General features: G+C 49.3%; 1 protein-coding gene across 6 annotated transcripts in view; it reads left to right on the forward strand.

The window, feature by feature from the left end:
• Positions 1 to 20,441, forward strand: part of RASSF7 (Ras association domain family member 7) — a 126,348-nt gene that overhangs the window by 93,944 nt on the left and 11,963 nt on the right. For 5 of the 6 annotated variants that reach the window (XM_034770388.1, XM_034770390.1, XM_034770391.1 and 2 more), the window contains 2 exons: positions 14,593 to 14,747; positions 17,935 to 18,830. In XM_034770388.1, the coding sequence (XP_034626279.1) occupies positions 14,593 to 14,747; positions 17,935 to 18,830 (1,051 nt within the window). Of the gene's footprint in view, positions 1 to 1,476; positions 1,575 to 14,592; positions 14,748 to 17,934; positions 18,831 to 20,441 lie in introns of those variants that run through there. The other variant, XM_034770393.1, reaches the window with a different exon arrangement.

Below are 20,441 nucleotides of genomic sequence, written 5' to 3' on the forward strand. Positions count from 1 at the left end.
GCATTAGGAGGCTGAGCGAGGAGTGGCTTTCAAACTTTTCTGGGGACCCAGTTGAAGAAAGTTGTTAATGCCCGCGACCCAATGGAGCTGGGGATGAGGGGTTTAGGTGTGGGAGGGGCTTAGGGCTGGGCCAGAGGGTTGGGGCGTGGGGGTGAGGACTGCAGGGTAGGGCCGGAATGAGGGGTTCAGGGTGTAGGAGGGGGATCTGGGCTGTGGAAGGGTGTTGGGGTGCAGGAGGGGGTGAGGGCTCTGGGCTGGGAGGTGCGGGCTCTGGGGTGGGGCTGGGATGAGGGGCTTGGGGTGCAGGAAGGGCTTCTGGGTTTGGGGAGGCTCAGGGCTGGGGCACGGGGTTGAGGCGCAGACTTACCTCTGGCGGCTCCTGGTCAGCGGCGCAACCTGCCTGCCCTGGCACTGCAGACTGTGCTGCGCCTGAAGCGGCCAGTAGCACATCCGGCTCCTAGGCAAAGGCACGCAAGTGGCTCCACACGTCTCTTGCCCACAGGCACCCTCCCCCCCGCCAGCTCTGGCCAGTGGGAGTGTGGAGCTGGTGGGGCAGGGGCAGCGCGCGGAGTCCCATGGCCCCCCGTCTAGAAGCCGGACCTGCTGCTGGCAGCTTCCAGGGCACAACATGGTGTCGGAGCAGGTAGCTGGGCAGCACCACCGATGGGACTTTTAACCCGACCAGAGCGACCCAGTGCCTGACGTGCCACGACCCAGAACTTGGTCGCAACCCGCACTTTGAAAAATGCTGTTTTAGAAGAGACGGCAACAGGGATGGGGAAGAGGGTGTTGGAGGAACGATGAGTTTAGTTTTTGCCATTTTAGTACAAGGAAGTGAGGGGATCTCCATGAGGATCTGCCCTCAGCTTGGGCAGAGGGCAGGGATGGGCAGGTGGGTTTGAGCCTTTGGTGCACAAGTGGTACAAAACCAGGGCAGGAGATGAGGTCACCTGAGGGCGATTGTAGAGAGCACCAATGGAGACGAGAATCAGGAAGAGAACGGAGAGGGCTTCAAGGAGATGTCAGTGGCTGGTGTAGAAGGCAGAAGAGATGAGGTATTTGTTTTTTTCAAACAACACAATCCCGGAAGGTTTAACTTCTGTCATTTGGGAGACACAGGGGGAGGTCGGTTTGGTCTATTCCCTGTCCATGCTGCCTGCTGGTATTGCTTCCTCACAGAAATATGCCAGGGCAGAGAATCACTGGGCAGGAATGACTTACCTGGGGTGGGGGAGGGAGTCTTATGTTAGCCATAAACAGAAGAGAATTGTTAGTCGCTCTGCTTTGTGATTAGCTCTAGTTCAGCTGGTTTTCTTTTTTTATTTCTCCCCCTCCCCCCCGCTTGTGCCCTGGGAGGGAGACTGCTGGAGGAATGTGGGTTAATGATTGCCAGAGGCAGTCAGCTGGGTAGGGCTATAGCAAATGGCAATAGGGCTAGACAATTTTTTCTGACATGCACAAAGTAAACTTTGCTACCAGGGCATGAAAACAGCTGTGTGTGTCTGGAAGTAGATTGGTACACACAACGCTGTGCCGTCCAGTTTGCTTCCTTGTCGCCTATCGGAGAACAGCAAGTGAGTCTGATTTTTATGCGTTTTTCGATAGCTATTTCTTCCCTGCAAAACAGCGATACCTGTCAGACTGTAAAATCCTGGTGGAGACAAGGCACAGGTAGTTTGTAACGCAGTGTAGTTAGAGGGGGTCAGCTCCAGATGCAGAGTATAGGGCTGACCTTGCCTAGCCACATCAAGTCGGTGCCTTGACTCAACCTAGATTATACAGTCAGATAGGCACTGCCATGTAACAAGGAACCAGCTTTTGCTGTGAAGACCAAATGTATGAGCTAATCTCCCTCCTCCACCTGACAGCGAGAGGGTGTGTAACAACCAGATGGTCTATTCAGTTGTTAAATGCTTTCCAAGAAATTCTGATGCCTCGAACCTGACATTGCTACAGAACAATGCGTTTAGAAAATGTGACATGCAGGCACAGGAAGGATTACAAATGGGTTAAAGGAACACTGTCCACTTGAAATACACTCAATTTAAAAAATGAGTGAAATGTAGCTTGAGGTATTACATCTGCCCCAAATCCCTATGCCTTTTTGAAGGGAAGAGGGGTTAATGTCATATTTATTTAAATGTTTTTCTCTTCTCCGTCACTGACTCAGACTTGCACCAACAGTAAACTGTGAAATGGGCTATTTGATATATTGCCAAGTGTAGAAGATTCAAGGAAGTATTTTTTCCTTTAATCTTTCAATTGTAGTTTTGTGTGTTATATCAATAGTAGGATAAAAAATATCAATGTGGCGTAAATTGACGCTGGCCCTTTAAGACAGCAGACCTCCTTGGGGTGGAGGGACTAAGCCAGTCTCTCTACCAGAGTAATGACATAAACTCATAATTTTGTGGACCTTGCTCTCTGTTGCCTTCTGAAGCGATACCAGTAGGCTGATAACGAGGTACTTAGGCACAGTGCAAGCAACGTTGTGGGTTTGGAGGGAGCCCGTCACCACCATCCATCCGAGAAATAATACAATGAGATAGAAGTCCTAAAAGAAGACCCAGACTATATTTGCAGTCTAGCTGATGATATTGTCTTATATGTGAGGGAAATCTACAGTCGCTGAGGTTTCTGTGGGGCAAATATTGATCCTTCTCCTTCTCCTTCCAAGTCCTGTTCCTCCCACGGAGCTGAGAACTTTAATATTTAGCTTGGGGTTCTCTGGCTGGTGTGTCTTCTCTTACCCTGTTCCATATCTACCCTCATCTTCCCTCTCCTATCGGCTTACTCTCTTGCTCTGCCCCCCTTCTCTCATCACCTGTACTCTTCCTCCCTCATAATCGTTTGATTCCTACACTGCCAGGTCTGTTTACTTGGCATCCCTGCCACTCCACTTCCTCCTCTGCCTGAGTCATGCAGAATGGGGCTGGGTGGGGGAAAGCCTGGCATGGGCTGATGGTGCCTTGGGCGGTATTGACAAGTAGTGGCTTTGGTAGCGAGCCCAGGTGGGGATCCAACTCTGAGGGTATGTGTGTGGCGACGTCATTGCAGGGATGATTGGTACAGGTGGATCCGGAGTCACCCATGAGTCAGTGTCTTCTGAAAAACGTTCTTGGGCTCTGCTCTCAATGTGACTAACCCGCTCTGACGAAAGGGTTTTGTGGTGGGCTTGGAAGCAGACTGTACCAGCTGGCGTAGCGTGGCTCTTCCTGTGCTCTGGTTATGCTTGTGCATGTGGACGTCTGACTTGGGCAGTGCCTTAGAGGATCTGCAGCTTGGATGCAATTATGGAAGACGCTCTGGGCTGCAGCTGGGGCATGTGACTCTTTTAGAGCTTTGTTCCTGCAAAGCTGGCCGTGAAGGAAAGGGGACGAACAAGGAGGATACAAGCACAGACTTAGCGCTGCATCCGGACTAACAGGGATGTCTCCTTTATTCTAACAAAGCACGAAGGGGGAAGCAAGAAATGAGAAAAGTGCTTCTGGCCCAAAGACTGACTCCAGCTACTATTACAATCTCAGAAACCTATGAGAATGGGGTGAAGTAACCAGAGCCAGTCAGCATAGGGGATTGGTAAATAAAAACTAGCATAAATCTTATTCTCTTGCAGACTTTCCCAGCAGCGGAAATACATATTTATTGTTCTTGTGCCACTGGATTGTTACTAGGGAGAATGGTCCGGCATGGACCTAGTTTCTTGATAATGAGGATGGGAAACGGTACAAACTGAAACAAGTCCTTAGTTGCTGTGAGTCTGACTTTCCTTGGGGTGACTGGCTGAATGCTGTGCTCTGCATTAAGGTTTGAGGCAATGGCTCAGCACTAGGGCTGGAATCGCGTCCGAGGGGTTGCTCTCAGATGCCATAGCCTAAGTGTTGACTGTAAATCCTCCTGAGCAGCGTGACTCAGTAGCTGTGCTTGGGTCATGAGTTTCCATAGGTCCTGCTGAATGAGCTGTGACACGAGTGTATTGACTCTCCTCGCATGGGGAAGAAGGCAGCTGTGATACTAACCGCTCCCTGAGAAACGTTGTGCTTGCCCAGTTCAAAAAATACTGCCCAGTCTTTATCTCTGTGCCTACCAGCTCAAAAATACAGTGCAGTGGGTGTACACGGACCATCTCTGGAGAGAGGAAGCCAATGGGAATTGAGGGTGGTGAGCAACAGGTCCTTGGCCCCCTTCAGAAGGTACTTGGCACCTTTGGGATTGGGCCTTATGGGAGAAAATACATTGTGGAGAGTAGCATTGACACAGCCAAATTTGCAGGAAACCAGAGTGATGCACATAAGCTGTGGTGTTCTCCCAAATAAGGGCCAGATCCAAAGGCCATTGAAATAAGTGAAAAGGGCTTCCACCAATTGCAGTGAACTTTGATTAAGGCCCTAAGTGTTAGGAAAATAGCTTGTCACTATTGGGTGTCTTATGAGTATTGCATAGCAGTAAGTTTTTCTTTTTTCAATACTTCTGGCCATCTATAGCATCATATTTATCTGCAACTTGCCTCCTCTTAGACACGGTGTGTTTATTTCCATATGAAACTGTTGGCGTTGAGCATCCATTGCCTAATTTAGGACCATGGTCCCATAGAAACCTGTGGAGAAAAACTGGCGAAATCCTTAGAATCTGAAGAGCCCTACCATGCTCCAAAGGGTTCCTTTCTATAATGCGTTTTGCTCTACAGGCATACTTGTGAGGAATGCAAATAAGGAACCTTCTGATAGATCTGAGAATTATGGATCTTAATAAACATGGCTACATAGTTTTCACTAGCTAATGGAAATATGTGCTGCGACTTGCTGGTTAAAAATGCTCCCTCACATGCATACATACTTGGTCTTTTAGGCTTGCATTGTAATAACTTGCATTTCTTTATCAGAGGGGTAGCCGTGTTAGTCTGAATCTGTAAAAAGCAACAGAGGGTCCTGTGGCACCTTTGAGACTAACAGAAGTATAGGGAGCATAAGCTTTCGTGGGTAAGANCATTGTCCAGTGCGAGAGGAAATAGAGGCACAGAGAGGGGAAGTGACTTGGTCAGGGTGATAGAGCAAATCAGTGGCAGAGCAGGGAATAGAATCCAGTCTCCCAAATCCCAGTACAGTGCCCTATCTGCTGGACTGCCACTGCTTCAGAGAGGATTCCTTCCACCCCCACAATTTTTAGGTCAAATGAGTTTCTGTGGAAGAATCATCATGCCAACCCTCCCCAAAGTCAGTTTTTTTACAGTGATGCAATAAATGGCAAATAGGAAGTCAGAAAAAAATGGTTCTGCAGGCTTCCCCAGATTGGTGGCTCTCTTGATGATGCTAAAGAAATGCAAAAAGCAACAGAGGGTCCTGTGGCACCTTTGAGACTAACAGAAGTATAGGGAGCATAAGTTTTCGTGGGTAAGAACCTCACTTCTTCAGATGCAAGGAAGTGAGGTTCTTACCCACGAAAGCTTATGCTCCCTATACTTCTGTTAGTCTCAAAGGTGCCACAGGACCCTCTGTTGCTTTTTGCATTTCTTTAGCATCATCAAGAGAGCCACCAATCTGGGGAAGCCTGCAGAACCATTTTTTTCTGACTTCCTATTTGCCATTTATTGCATCACTGTAAAAAAACTGACTTTGGGGAGGGTTGGCATGATGATTCTTCCACAGAAACTCATTTGACCTAAAAATTGTGGGGGTGGAAGGAATCCTCTCTGAAGCAGTGGCAGTCCAGCAGATAGGGCACTGTACTGGGATTTGGGAGACTGGATTCTATTCCCTGCTCTGCCACTGATTTGCTCTATCACCCTGACCAAGTCACTTCCCCTCTCTGTGCCTCTATTTCCTCTCGCACTGGACAATGTCTTGTCTATTTAGACTGTAAGCTCTTTGGAGCAGGGACTCTCCTTTACTAGTGTATATACAGCACCTAGCACATTAGGACCTTGATCTTAGTTGGGGCTACTAGGCACTGCAGGAATGCAACAAATTATCATCCTAGGTATGTTGCTTAAATTGGGCTCAGCTGCTTGCTCCGTTGAGGCCTAGTAGTCTATTTGTGTCGGGATTGTTTTTAAGGCTTTTTGCATGGAAGAAGGCCTAGAAATACATTTTTAACCAAAGCTGAGTGTCCGTCACATCTAGTTCCCTCATGCAGCCCTCCTCTCATGCACTCGATGGTTGTATGTAGCACGTCTTAATAGAAAGACTGTGCTGTGGACACCTTGCCCTCCTGCTGATTGAATAATAGGCCTGTGGCAACTAAAGCGATGGCTCACGTGGAAAAGCCATGTTAAGAAACTATTTTTAGTTGCCTTTTGTAGAGCTGGAAATGAGAAGGAGCCAGCATCATATGAGCAGCCAGCTCTCCATAGACCCCAGTCTGAGAGCCTCCTGGGTTAAGGCATGAGAGCTCACCACATACATTCTCCAAGGCAACCTAGAGGCCCTCTGAGCAAATCCAGGGAAGACCAGAGCTGACTTTCTAGGGTTTTTGAAAAAGCAAAAGCAGGGTGAGGAAAGCTTTAAGACTCCTCTTTCAGCTCCTGCCTTTGCACATGGTAAAGGGTACAAGCCCAAATATTTAAAATCCTTGGCAGGTCATTTTAAGTCTTAAGATTGTTCCAGGTGCTTGGCTGAGAGGATCCACAATAGCCAATTTATCAAAGATTAGTGAGCGTGACGTATACTGCCTACTAGAAAGAAGGTGAAAAACCACAGAAAGCTAGATAGCTATCAGTCCCCACAGTAGTCTTCATGCTAGCAGATCGTGGTTCTATTGCAGAATGTGCAAAACCAAGACAGAGCTTACCACATAAAGAACCAGTGATCACACACAAACTAGAGTCCATGAGAGACACATCAAACCCAAGTAGGCCAACTCTAGACCGTGTCTAAGGTGAAACTGAAGTGGAGACGAAATGAGTGTGTGAAAGAGACCTCACTTAAAATGAGGAAGAGACTGTATGGCGGGGGTAATCAATTATTTTTTGTCCGGGTCCAGATTTCTTGGGCAAGGTATAGTCGAGGTCCAGTGGAGACTGCTACTGCAGGAGAGCAGAAAAGGAGGTGGGAAACTGCTTCACAATGAGCCAGGTCCTACTTCCATTAAAGTCAGCAGCAAAACTCCCATTAACTGGGAGGAGAATCTGGGCCTTGAACATGGATGTGGCAGCTGCTGCCAGAAAATCTGAAATGGGACACATATGAAACCTTTCTCCACCACAGCCCCTGTAAAGCCTCCCCTGCCCTATGCAGAGACCTAGAGTATTGACGCATCTGTCGCTCTATTGGTGTGACCAGATGCACATGTCCTTGGGTGAGAGCTTGAAGAAACCACCCCATTCAGCAAGGCCATTTTTTTGGACTCAGAGCTGGGTTTGGTTTTAGGGAAGATTGTTTCCCCCCTTCCTTTCATGAATGAACCAAGCTCTGCTAATCCTTCCTCTGCACAGGTGGTCAGGATTCCTCCATCCCTACCCTCACCCAGGGAGTGATGTATTCAAACAAGCTGCTAAGATGACTAGCAGACCGCTGCCTGAAGGCTGTTCCCACCCTCCTCCATATACTAGCAGTGGCCATAACCTTGTAAATCAAAGCAGCCATGAAAAGGCCCTCTCTCACATTAATCACCCTGGTTACTTCCCTGATCTTTAAGAGGCATCCCCTGAACTAGGGAGGTGGGGTTCATGAGGGGTGGGGGGAAATGCAGATAATGCAAAGAGCTGCTTTGAACTTACGGGCTGTGTGTGCACTACAGACTCCATCCCGGTGGGTGTCGTACGCTGATCACCCAGTCCCACTCAGCTGCAATTGAAAAGAGATGCCTTGCTGGCTTTGCCAGGGTCTAGCATGGTGAGAGTAAAGTCTGCCACTCTTTGCTAAAATCGGTGCTGGACTCTGTCTCTGCCAGGGAGACAACCATTTTCAACGCAGTCAGGGGGCTGTGTTTGGTACCCGTTATCAAACAGGGTAGGACCGGCCTGGAGAGAGGCAAGACGTGGGGCAGAGGATGAGTAGCATCTTCAAAAGCTGCCAGCCATGCAGTGTCTGTGGCTAACCGTTCTGTTCAGGTCTTCATGGTTGCTGGGTGATCCCCAGTATTTAAACTGTGCATTTCCATCCCTTCCGTGTGATATACATAAAAATGCAAACTTGCTATTGCTAATTGGATCCTGTCAAATCAGACTCTAGGGTTAACCAGGACCAACTAATATGCCCTTAAACACAACTGTCCTTGTCCACAGTAAGGGCAATCTCATGCTAAGTAGAACATGTGCATTAACACACGGGTTCTCAGCCTGGCCTTCGCAACAGCTTTCAGGAGATTGTGACTGCACTCCTTTCTTTGTGGCTAGATGGTAAGAATGGGGAGATCTTGAAACTTATGGGAGCAGGCGTCCCAGTACCCTTCTCTTCTAACCTGGGGTCAGGGTACTGGAAAAGTTGTTATTCTAACTCGATATGTTCTTCTGAGTATAAACATGGCCTCCCAGTGTCTCATTGTAAAGCATTAAGTAGTGAGTTTCACTCAAACTCTGATAAACTTGGTGGGGGACTCTGACAAAGACCTTCTACAGTGATGAGTTTGTCAAAGGCAATCTGAGCTCTGAGGTGTTCTTTAGCACACTCCTCTGGTACATGTTGGAAACCTTTTAATGGCTTATGCTGTTTTGTAAAGGTCTTTTTATTCCTCCCAGATAAAGATAACTGGGAATAAACAATACACTTTTGAAAATACTTACCCCATCACCTTTACGCCCCACAGCTGGGGCGGGGAGAATGACTGAGAGCTGCTTTTCCTGCTTCAGTTATTGCCTGGAAAATCCCCAATGAGGAGTTGCCAACTTGTTGAAGTAATTGAAATAAAAAGAAGGAATAAATCCAGCTAACCCACGGGAACCATTGCTCTCAGCAGAAATACCTGGGCATTATCACGGCACTGAGCCAGCCTTGCAGGAGAAAAAAACAGATTTCCAGCCAGAAATAATTGCCAGAGAAAATTCAGCAGCCACTACCCAGCCAGACACTGGGATGCCATCTTGTTCTGGGTTCTGTGTATGCTGGGCTGGGAAACCGGAACCCCTTTTAAATAGCCTGAACCAGTTTCCAGTAGTAACTTGGTCTGTACTCTGGTTGCTGTGGAAGGGGGTTAAATGGAGTTCAGAGACTCTTCTAGGCTAGAGATGAGTCCAAACTATGAAACCCATGTCCAGTCTTGCTAAAAGGTCCTATCTTGATCTGAAAGCAGCAGTGTGTGCCCATCTCTAACTCAGCCCCATCTATGCTGGTCACTCATACAATGATAGAACAGCCGGAATTCATCATCATGGAGTGTTTTCAAACCAGCTGTTTCCAGTCAGCTGTAAATTTTTGGGGAGACAAGGGGGCCTGTAGCAGAACTACTTCACTGTTGTGTATAATGTGACTGTCTCCATGAGTTAGTTCCTCTAGTTGCTTTGGCTAACTTAGTTATGTCTGTTTGGTTCCTAGCCCAATGGGGTATTGATCCTGTGGAACTCTTTGCCAGAGGATGTTGTGAAGGCCAAACTATAGTAGGGTTAAAGAAAGAACTAGATACGTTCATGGAGGATAGGTCCATCAATGGCTATTAGCCAGGATGGGCAGGGATGGTGTCCCTAGCCTCTATTTGCCATTATCTGGGAATGGGTGACAGAGGATGGATCACTTGATGATTACCTGTTCTGCCCATTCCCTCTAGAACACCTGGCATTGTGACCCAGTATGGCTGTTCTTATGTTCTTCAGTGGGTTCCTAAGGATTACTGTAATAGAAATTAATAACTTTAAAATGTTCCTTCCTTCCTTCCTTCCCTCATCCCATCCTTGCCCAAAACACAAACCAAGTATTTTTCAAAGTGGTGTTTTTGTTTTGTTTTGTTTTAATTCCATGATCACATACTTCAGCCCTTGCTGGCTTGGGAAAGTATTGAAATCCTGTAGGGAAGAGCTATTCCTGGGGTGGTTCTGGCCACCCAACTAGAGCAGAAGGTTGTGGAATCTCCCTCATTCAGCCAGGCTGCCATCACCCTTGGGTAGAGCAGAGAGTTCAGATCATAGGCACCAAATCTGTGGGTGCTCTGGGGCTGAAGCACCCATGGGGGGGAAAATGGTGGGTGCTGAGCACCCACCGGCAGTTCCCCATCAGCTCCCCCCCAGTGCTTCCCGCCCACTGGGAATCAGCTCCCCCCCAGTGACCCCGCCAATCAGCACCTCCCGCCCGCTGCAATCAGAGGAGCAAGGACGTGGTGTGCTCCAAGGGAGGGGGCGGAACCTGGCAGGAAGAGGCAGGGCGGGGGTGGGACCTTTTGGGAAGAGGTGGAATGGGGGTAGGGCCCAGGGCAGAGCCGGGAGTCGAGCACCCCCCCCCCTCCCCAGCACATTGGAAAGTCGGTGCTTGTGGTTCAGATAGACTTTGGCTAAGTCTCCAAACATTCTGTAGTTCATCCATCACTTGAAGATACATATGCAGTGCATTCTCTTAAACACTCATGCTTCTAGTTACACCTGCCTTTTCCCAGTCTTCTGGCAACAGCTGTGAATAGTTAAGATGTCAGAGTTAGTCACCTAGAGATAGTGCACGTGGGTTCCTAGGTGTAGAGAGAGAGAGAGAGAGGAATTCAAAGCATTTAGCCAGTTGAGTTGAACCTGCCTCCCCCAACTTTCTAGGCATCTCCGAGCATTGTGTTCTCTTCCTGGGTGAAGCTCTATTTCTGGAGTTTGCTTTGGCTGACAGCAGGGAACATACCAAGGTGTGGCATTGTGTCCAGCAGAATGGCTTTCTAGTTAGGATTCCAGTGAGTGAGTAGCAGCTCAAGGTGTCCTCACTCAGGATTCTTTTCATAGTTTTGATGTGAAGCTGATTCAGACCATATGAATGTTGTTTGATACGTGGCTCATGTAATCTTTGTCGACTAGTATCGGGTATCTAGTGTGCTTCCTGCCTTGCTTCACCCAGCAAGAACAAGGGCGAAGTGACCTGACATTTTTCATATTTCTAAAGCTAAAAGCACAAGCTGGAAAACACTTCAGATCTTTTAAATACACTATAAATAAACCAAAACAAGGTTCAGACCCATTATTTATTTGTTTTGCAGTACCACTGAGGGAGCCAGTGTTGAGTAGGCCCTGGTGTACCAGGCACTGTACAAACACAGAACAAAGACAGTCACTATCTTGAGGAGATTGTAATCTAGATATAAGACAAGTGACAACAGGTGGTGACAGACAGACTGGGAGCACAAGGAAACAATGAGGGAAAAAGCATTTTGGCTGGCCAATGTAGACTGAGACAAATCATGCCAGCACTAGCTAAAATGTTTGCAATGAACAACTTACTCAACTCTAACCCCTTTATTCGGCTTCCAAATTGCCTATGAACAGTGAGTTTTACTGGTGAGTCTGTTAATTGTTCAGTCACTTTATGGGAACAAATTTAACCTACGGGCGGTTGAAAATACCAAGTGATGATTTAGGAAGGATGTGGACAAACTGGAAAAAGTCCAGAGGAGAGCAACAAAAATGACAAAAGGCTTAGAAAACCTGGCCTGTGAGGAAAGGTTAGAAAAAACTGGGCAGGTGTAGTCTTGAGAAAAGAAGACTGAGGTGGGAGACCTGAGAAAAGTTTTCCAATATCAAGGGCTGTTATAAAGAGGACGGTGATCAGTTTTTCTCCGTGTCCTCTGAAGGTAGGACAAGAAGCAATGGGCTTAATCTGCAGCAAGGGAGATTTAGAAAAACTTTCTAACGACAAGGGTAGTTAAGCTCTGGAATAGATTTCCAAGGGAGGCTGGGGAGTCCCCATCATCGGAAGCTTTTAAAAACAAGTTGGACAAACACCTGTCAGGGATGGTCTATCTCAGGGGTCGGCAACCTTTCAGAAGTGCTGTGCCGAGTCTTCATTTATTCACTCTAATTTAAGGTTTCGCGTGCCGGTGATACATTTTAATGTTTTTAGAAGGTCTCTTTCTATAAGTCTATATTATATAACTAAACTATTGTATGTAAAGTAAACAAGGTTTTCAAAATGTTTAAGAAGCGTAATTTAAAATTAAATGAAAATGCTGATCTTACGCCACCAGCCTGCTCAGCTCGCTGCCAGCCTGGGGTTCTGTTCACCTAGGCCAGCAGAGGGCTGATCAGGGCCTGCGGCCGGGACCCCAGACCTGGGAGGGGGCATATTTCAGGGGTCTGGGCAGAAGGCTGGGGTGGGGGGGGGTTCAGAGATCAGGGCAGAAGGCTGGGTGTGTGTTGGGGTATGGGAGGTTCAGGGCTGGGGGTGTGTGGGGGTGCAGGGCAGAAGGCTGGGGGTGTGGTGGGGGGGGGGGGGTTCAGGGCAGAGGTGTGGAGGGTGCAGGGCAGAAAGCTGGGGTGCTCGGCCTGTGGGGGTGCTCCCAGCCCCCTGCCCTGAGCGGCTCATGGCAGGGGGCTGAAAGGGATATGCCCTGTTCCACCTCCTTCCCCCAGGCTCCATCCCTACCTCTCTCTGCGTCCCCTACAGAGCTGTAAAAAGAACAGGAGTACTTGTGGCACCTTAGAGACTAACAAATTTATTAGAGCATAAGCTTTCGTGGACTACAGCCCACTTCTTCGGATGCATATAGAATGGAACATATATTGAGGGGATATATATACACACAGACAGAGACCATGAACAGGTGGGAGTTGTCTTACCAACTCTGAGAGGCCAATTAAGTAAGAGAAAAAAAAAACTTTTGAAGTGATGGGCTAGCTTGATTATCACTTCAAAAGTTTTTTTTTTCTCTTACTTAATTGGCCTCTCAGAGTTGGTAAGACAACTCCCACCTGTTCATGGTCTCTGTCTGTGTGTATATATATCCCCTCAATATATGTTCCATTCTATATGCATCCGAAGAAGTGGGCTGTAGTCCACGAAAGCTTATGCTCTAATAAATTTTAGTCTCTAAGGTGCCACAAGTACTCCTGTTCTTTTTGCGGATACAGACTAACACGGCTGCTACTCTAAAACCTACAGAGCTGTGTGCATGCTGCCGCTCTTTCCCCTCCCCCTCCCCCTTGCTAGGGCCATCAGCTGATTGGCCAGGGACGGAGAGGAGGAGGGGCCGGAAAGCACCACACTGGGGGAAGAAGAGGGGACGGGGGGAGCTTGGCTGTCGCAGAACCAAGCTTTTGCCTCCTGCCCCCGCAGGGGAGAGCGGTGGGTGGGGGGGCTGAGTGGGGGGGGGGGGCCGGGACCGCGGCAGGGAGTTGCGTGCCACTCAAAATCAGCTTGCGTGCCGTAGGTTGCCGACCCCTGGTCTAGGTTAACTTGGCCATGCCACAGCTCAGGGGGCTGGACTTGATAACTTCTCAAGGTCCCTTCCAGCCCTACATATCTGTGATTCTATGTTTTCAAACTCTGTGATTGGTCACCCAAGTTTCATGAAATGGTTTCCGCGTTCTGATTGGATGACTCTGTGATCACAAGCTTCCTTTAATCTGTGGGATAGGTGTGAACAAAGCCTTGCCCATTTGAATGTTGGCAAACTATTTATGGCTGCTGTATACACCTGGAGCCTAGTCAGTGCCAAATTATGAACTGTTCAACACAGTTTCTGATCTCAGTCCAGCTCTGTCACGCTGGCTGGCAACATGTGGGCATTGTGCCCTACTCATTCCTGTGGTGTCTGAGTGGTCATGAGTTGTTCTAAAACAGGGCACAGAAGTTTAAATGTCGTTCTCCCATGGTTAAAATCCCCATGTAGATAGAGGTTCAAAGAAGAGGCAGGGGGAAGGCAAGGTAACTGTTAGCGGATACATTAAGTACTTTCTGAAGCTGTCTGTGAGTGGAGGATTATGGAGTCATTGTGACTTGCACGTCTTATCCCCATTTATTGTTCAGGGTGGATGGTGGCCTGTGAAACTGGCAAGAGAAAGACTTGTGTCTAGTAGAACTTAAAACCTTAGTGTAGCGTATCCCCTGCTTTGACAGTGGCAGTGCTGCAGCCGCAACCAGCTATGAGCAAGCGATTCCAGCCAGGATTAACCTGTGAGTGTCAGGTGAAAAGTGCAAGTTAGTGATATCTGTTGAATGCTGGAACTGCTTCCTGAGACCTGCCCATGTTACTGGCTTTACAATGGGATGAACAAATTCCTCTTGACCTAGGCCCAATCCTGGACTCGAGACATCTTTTGAGACAAACTAATTTCTGGTGGTCTTTACAAGAAGCCAGGGAACAGGGTGAGGGGCAAAGAGCTGAGCTGAGAGTGGCTTCAAGCAGCTGGTTTTAAGTCCAGTAAAGTGTGGGATACCGCTTGCTGCTGTGGGATGATTGCACAGAGATGTTGGCACTAAAGGTGTGTGTTCCCTCTGCCTTTAAAATGTCTTATATTCTTCTAAAGCTCTTTGAAATCAGCTACATCAAATGGTAGCTGGTCTTAGGCTCCCGAAACATGGCTTCATTGGCTAACTTCCATTCTTGTCATTAACAAATTGCCTCTTGGCCGTTTTGACAAATGGGCATTCTGTAGGGGAATCTTGCATGCCTGTTAATTTGATTGTTGTGAAGTGTTTAGGGGCTGGCACATTAGATCAGACAGCACACATGAAATCAAGCACTTGTTTTCTATCCCTACAGGGAAACCACCTTGCGATGGTCCAGAGAGTCTAATTCCTCTGCAACTTTGGTGATGGAGCTGAAGGTCTGGGTTGATGGTATCCAGCGGGTTGTGTGTGGCGTCTCAGATCAGACCACATGCCAGGAGGTGGTCATAGCATTGGCACGGGCTATTGGTAAGTAATGTATTGAATCCTGTGTCTGGTGAAGTTTGGTCAATGACCGACATCAGTTTTTATCGCAATACCTGAGAAAGTGCTTCTATACATTCTCAAGTCTTTCCTGTGATGTGGTCAAGGATTATTCTCCACTTTGGAGCTGGATGAAACTGAGACATACAGATGAAGTAACTTTCCCCAGGGAGTCTCCCAGTGAGTGGCAGAGACGGGACTAGAACCCAGGAGTCCTGACTCCAGTGCCCTGTTGTCACCAGCAGCCAACTCTGTCTCCTGGTGGATTAGTTCTAGAACTCTATTACATTTCTAACACAAAAGGCTTGACCCAGGCCAGTTCTTCTTTGATAACAGGTTTTAACTTTCAACCTTTTAAAAATTTAAGATCACTAAAATAGTCCTGCTTCCACCCCCTCCCCCTGCCTCAGAACCCACCAATCTCTTCATAATTAAATTCATGTCCACATCTGCACAGTAATCTCCGGTTGAGGAAGCAGGAGACCTCAGGGCAGCATGAGGCTATCTTTGCCACAGGGAGGGCACAGCAAAATTCTCTTAAATCTTTGCCACATAAACAGCGTGATGCAAACGATCATCTGTGGGATCACAAGTGTGTTTAATTGCATTGGTACAGCTGTGTCTTTCAGCACTGCCTCACTTGGGATGTAAGCAGCTCATGCTAGGATGCATAGGCACCGACTTCTTCTGGCATCGGTGGATGCCCCATTTTGCATTAGTAGAGAACATGGGCCAATGTCAGCTTTTCTCCACTCATCCTCTGTCCATAAATACTGAGCCCTGCCTGAGAAGCCTCAGCTGGCTTGTGAAAAGGCCCAGTTCCCCACACACGCACTCTGAAGGCACGTCTTCACTACGGAGCTAACTCGGTGCTGCTGCAAGTGATAATTTAGCGGGTCTGGTGAAGATGTGCTAAATCGATGGGAGAGTGTCTCCCGTCGACACTGCGCGGTGTAGATGCTGTGGTAAGTGGATCTAGCTACGTATTCACGTAACTGAAGTAGGGTAGCTTAGATCAATTTACCGCGGTGGTGTAGACCTGGCCTGAGTTTGCCTCTGGCTCTGAAGGTCTTTAGGGTAGGTCTGTATCGCAGTCATGCGCTGTGACTGCAGCTTGTGTTCCTGAGGTCGTTTTAATCTCGCTAGCTCAGGACCCGGAGCAGTGAAGCTGCAGGCAGTGCCCACTTCAGCCTGGGCTATACAAGTCCTCCTGGAGCCCTGGGTATTTACTTGCAGGACTAGCCCACAATGAAGCACGTGCTGCCGTGGCTTCGTGGCTTCGCTGTTTCACTGAGATGAAAGCTAGCTTGGGTATGACTCATCGAAGCCAGTCCCCTGCCTTCACAGCAGGACCAAGTACCGTCCCTGACAGATTTTTGCCCCAGATCCCTAAATGGCCCCCTCAATGCTCAAACCACTGAGCTATCCCTCCCGCCCTAGCTCCCACAGTGGGGGAGCTGAATTTGGATCTCCAGAGTCCCAGGCCAGCACCTTAACCACAAGCATCCTGCCTCCCTTGCCAGCCTGCAGTGAGGGAGGGGAGAAGCCCTGCTGGCTTGTGAGCTCCATAACACTGTACTGGAGAGTGAGCCACACAGGTAAGGGCTGGGCAGATGTGTTCCTCCCGGCAGCACGCTGAGCAATGCAGAACAGCCCCAGGTTCTGCCTCCCCTGATGTTCAGCGGGGACAAACAATAGTCAGTGGCCATGTGCTCTTCTGCAGGCGGAAGCCAGGCCGTGGCATGGGAGCGTGAGACACCCCATGTGAGTCACCCAGCTTGTGCTTGCAGTTTCCCTGAACTTGAGATGTGCACGTTAGTGCTGATTGCACTGTTCGAATATCCCCCGGGTAATGGTGAGCAGCGATCCTGTCTAGTGATTTGGAAATTCACTGAAGTTGCAACTGCCCTCCACGGTTACATATGCCTCCAAGCTGATGCTGCAGCCCAGGTCTCCATCTGCGGCATCATTAATTGGAAGTGCAAGTAGAGAAGCACCCACATGCTCAGGACCAAAACCTTGTGGGCTAGAAATCTCCTGACTCTGTCTCAGAAGCATCAGAAAGTGTTTGAAGCTGAGTTATGATGTTTCTGCTCCCAGAAAACCTGCTTGCTCATGATCTTTTAATGACAAATATCCTTTCCATCCTGCAGGCCTAGCAGGTGGAGGCTGCAGTGGTACAGTGAGATAAGATGTTAGACTGGCTCTCTGCAGACCCAGGTTCTAATCCTGCCTGAGGTCACACATGAAAATAAATGTGGCCTTTTAGGCTTATCTACACTAGGAACTTTTAAGACTTGTAATTCCCCACTGGCGGCTGCAGTGGTGGAGATAGTATTAGAGCTAGGGCTTGGGAAGCGTCACCACTGTGTTGTCTAATCCTGAAAGCAGATAAACTGGTGGTGTGAGCCCCAGAGCCCCAGCAGTGTGTATTGGGTAATTACAGGACTTAATTTTCCTAGTGCAGAAAACACTGCTATTCAGTGGGGAGTCTTCAACGCCTAGGACTTGGAATCAGGGGGTGTCATTTCAGAAGAATTCAGGGGAATGGGGGGCAAAGTTGTCAATATGTAGAATGTTATGCGATTATATTATAGTCTGCAAAGTCGGTGGTGGGTGGGTGGAGTACATAGGCCCATGAAAAGTTGGGAGTGGGGGGGAGGGTTGAGATTGATGCCCCTGCTTGGAGTGAAGCCAGGTAGGTGACCTAGGGCTAGAAAGGACAGGGGTGCCATAGGCATGGATGGAGGTGCATTGACACAGCATTGGGAAGAACACATGCTGCCTGGCTGCAGCCACTGACATTGGTGGTCTTTGCTGGAAGCAAAAGTCACTCCCCTGCCAGGTTTCTGGTTCTTCAAGTGATGGTCCCTATTGTAGTCCACTGAGCATGGTGCACATGCATCAGTGGAATACAGGGAGGGGCCGCACATCTCGAAGAACCTCCAGTTACAGGTAAGTCGTCTCCTCTTTGAGTGTGGTGGGGAAGAGCTGCATTAAGGTAACGGTTGTGAGACGGACGTGCTGCCAGAGGCTCTACGTGTTTCTAATGCAGATGGGATCTCGGGCACAGGCGGGGGGAGTGGAGCGGCTGAGCATGATGAAATGTTGCCAAGTGTGATATTCCCCATTTCTCTTTGAGCTCCTAGTGACTCATCTGTTCTCTTCTCAGGCCAGACAGGAAGGTACATTCTCATCCAGAAGCTGCGGGAGAAGGAGAGGCAGCTTCTACCGCACGAATGCCCTCTGGAGTCACTGGCCAAGTGTGGACAGTATGCCAACGACGTGCAGTTCATATTGCAGCGGACGGGCCCCAGCCTGGCCGAGCGCCCTTCCTCTGACAGTGCCCCCCAGGCTCCCGAGAGGACATTCATCCGGGCCAGCCTTCCCATCAAACCCAGGCCAGTCAGCACAGAGGTGCCCAGGTCCCGGGAGCCTAAAAAGTCTATGACCTTTAACTTGGGCCCTATGGGCTCCAGCGATCGGCTCGCCAAGAGCAAGCTGAGACTGCACAAGAGGGACAGTGTAGACTCAAAGGACAGCACCAGTCGCAGCCATCCATCCAAGGAGGAGCTGTTTAAGACTGTGCTGCACCAGCAGGAGCAGCTGCACTCCTTGGAGGTGCATGGGGATTCCCTGGAAACGGACCTCAGGCACTGGGAGCAGGACAGGGGCTCCAGCCAGGAAGACGAGATCCTTTATCTGGAGCACCTGATCAGGCGGAATGAGATGGAGCTGGGTGAAGAGGAGTTCTGGCAGAGCGAGCTCCACCTGGAGAAGGAGTGCGAGAGGGAGCGGCAGGAGAAGGTGAGGAGCCTGCGGGCCACCATGGAGGAGTACACTCAGAAAATCCACGAGCTGACCACCAAGACGGAGGTCCTGGAGAAGGAGATCCAGTTAGAGATCACAGAGAGGGCCAGGCGGGCGAAAGAGGCTCCTGCAGATCTGGAGGACATGGCTGCCAAAATGAAAAGGGATCTGGAAGCCAAGGCCAAGCAGAGCGCCCAGCTGGAGAGCAGCCTGGCGAGCGTGGGGAAGGCCTTGGAAGAAGCCGAAAGGAATTTGCAGGTACAGTCTCAGTAACGCGTGCTCCTGGGGGTCAGCAGTGGAATGCAGCCATGTTCAGCTCATGCTCTGGCCTTCCTCCCGAGCGGGGCCTACACAAGACTGTTAAGGGAGCTGCCCAGGGATCAGCTGCTGAACCGGGTCTGAAACCCCAGAACCCTCCTGACTGCTCAGATCAGTAGAGAGCTCTTTGCGGCTCTTGACAGGTTGCCATCGGCGGATAGTGGGGGTGGTCTGGGTGTTACAACCCCAACAGTTAGGGTTCAATACTACTTGGGTGGATAGAAAGCCACGGGAAGTGCAGTATGGCTGGGAGAATTAACGGACTGGGGCTTGATCCTGCAAGGCACTGAGCACGCTCACCCTGATCCATCAAAACCCTTATGTGCCCGAATAGTCCCATTGAGTTCAGTGGTATCACTCCTGTGGGTCCCTGCTTTGCTGCTCAGCGTCCTGTGGGCTCCAGCCCCGAGGAGTTAGCGCCTGGGATAGACAGTGCTTAGCAAACCATATGGTGCAGGGTGTGGGGTGAGGGACTGACTTGCAGGAAACACAGCTCCTCCTGATGTGCCTGGAACGCTCATGGACATGTCCACGCTGGAGAGCGCTCATCGGGTGTGGCTCTTTGGAGCAGCATTGGCTTCATGGTGCCTGCTCAGGCTGGTAGTGGGATCTGCGCAGGGAATACTCTATGGTGCTTTCCAACCACACGTCTTGGTGTTTGAGGGACGCACTTGTTCTCTCCCACACTTTGGTATCCGGGACATGCCTCCAGGGAGCACTTATGCAGCACGTCCTGGGGTGCTGCAGCCTTTTCAACAGCTGTAGCAATGCAACAGGGAAGATGGGAGGGAAACATCATTCCTCTTAAAAACTTTAAACCCAGGAAGATTTTAAGAAGCTCAGGGCAAAGCAAGGGGCCCTTTTTCCTTCTCTTCAGCCTGCTCTCCCTGCCCCCACCCCAAGTGAGGAGCATAAGTAGAGAGGAAAACTCACTACACCTGAGTCACGTATTGACAACAGTTGCTACAGTGAGCTAGAGCTGCAGGTTAATTAGCTCATTGTGTAATCTTCTTAAAGGACTATTGGGTGGGAGGGAGAAAATCCAGAAAAGCCGAGATCAGAGAATTGCCTTGCCCACCAGCATCTTTTAAAATAGCAGGTACAAGAATTTGCAACGTTCCCCTCATGTGTCTGGAAAACCAGTGGGACTGACTGAAAACTACCCAGGCAGCTGTCGTGGGGGTGCACCTGGGCCTAGTGTTTGTGGACAGTTTTTCACAACCGTAGTGAGCCGCTTAGCACGAAGGGCCTGGTCTACACCTAAAAGTGAGGGTGACCTAGCTTTGTTGCTCCAGGCTGTGAAACGGTTGCACGGCGCGTGATGTTTAGGTCGACCTCAACCCTCATGGTAGACGCAGCGAGGTTGACGGAAGGATTCTTCCATTGACCTAGCTACCACCTGAATTACCTACATTGACGGGAAAACCACTTCCACTGATGTACGAGGCATCTGCAGTCCGGTGCTACAGCAGCACGGCCATGGCCAGAACTCTTGATCTGGCTTCCTCATGCTATTTAAATTGCTGATGAGAGGAGATCCCCCGTGTAGAC

This window comes from Trachemys scripta, chromosome 4 (assembly GCF_013100865.1).
Source record: "Trachemys scripta elegans isolate TJP31775 chromosome 4, CAS_Tse_1.0, whole genome shotgun sequence".
Lineage (NCBI taxonomy): Eukaryota > Metazoa > Chordata > Testudines > Emydidae > Trachemys > Trachemys scripta.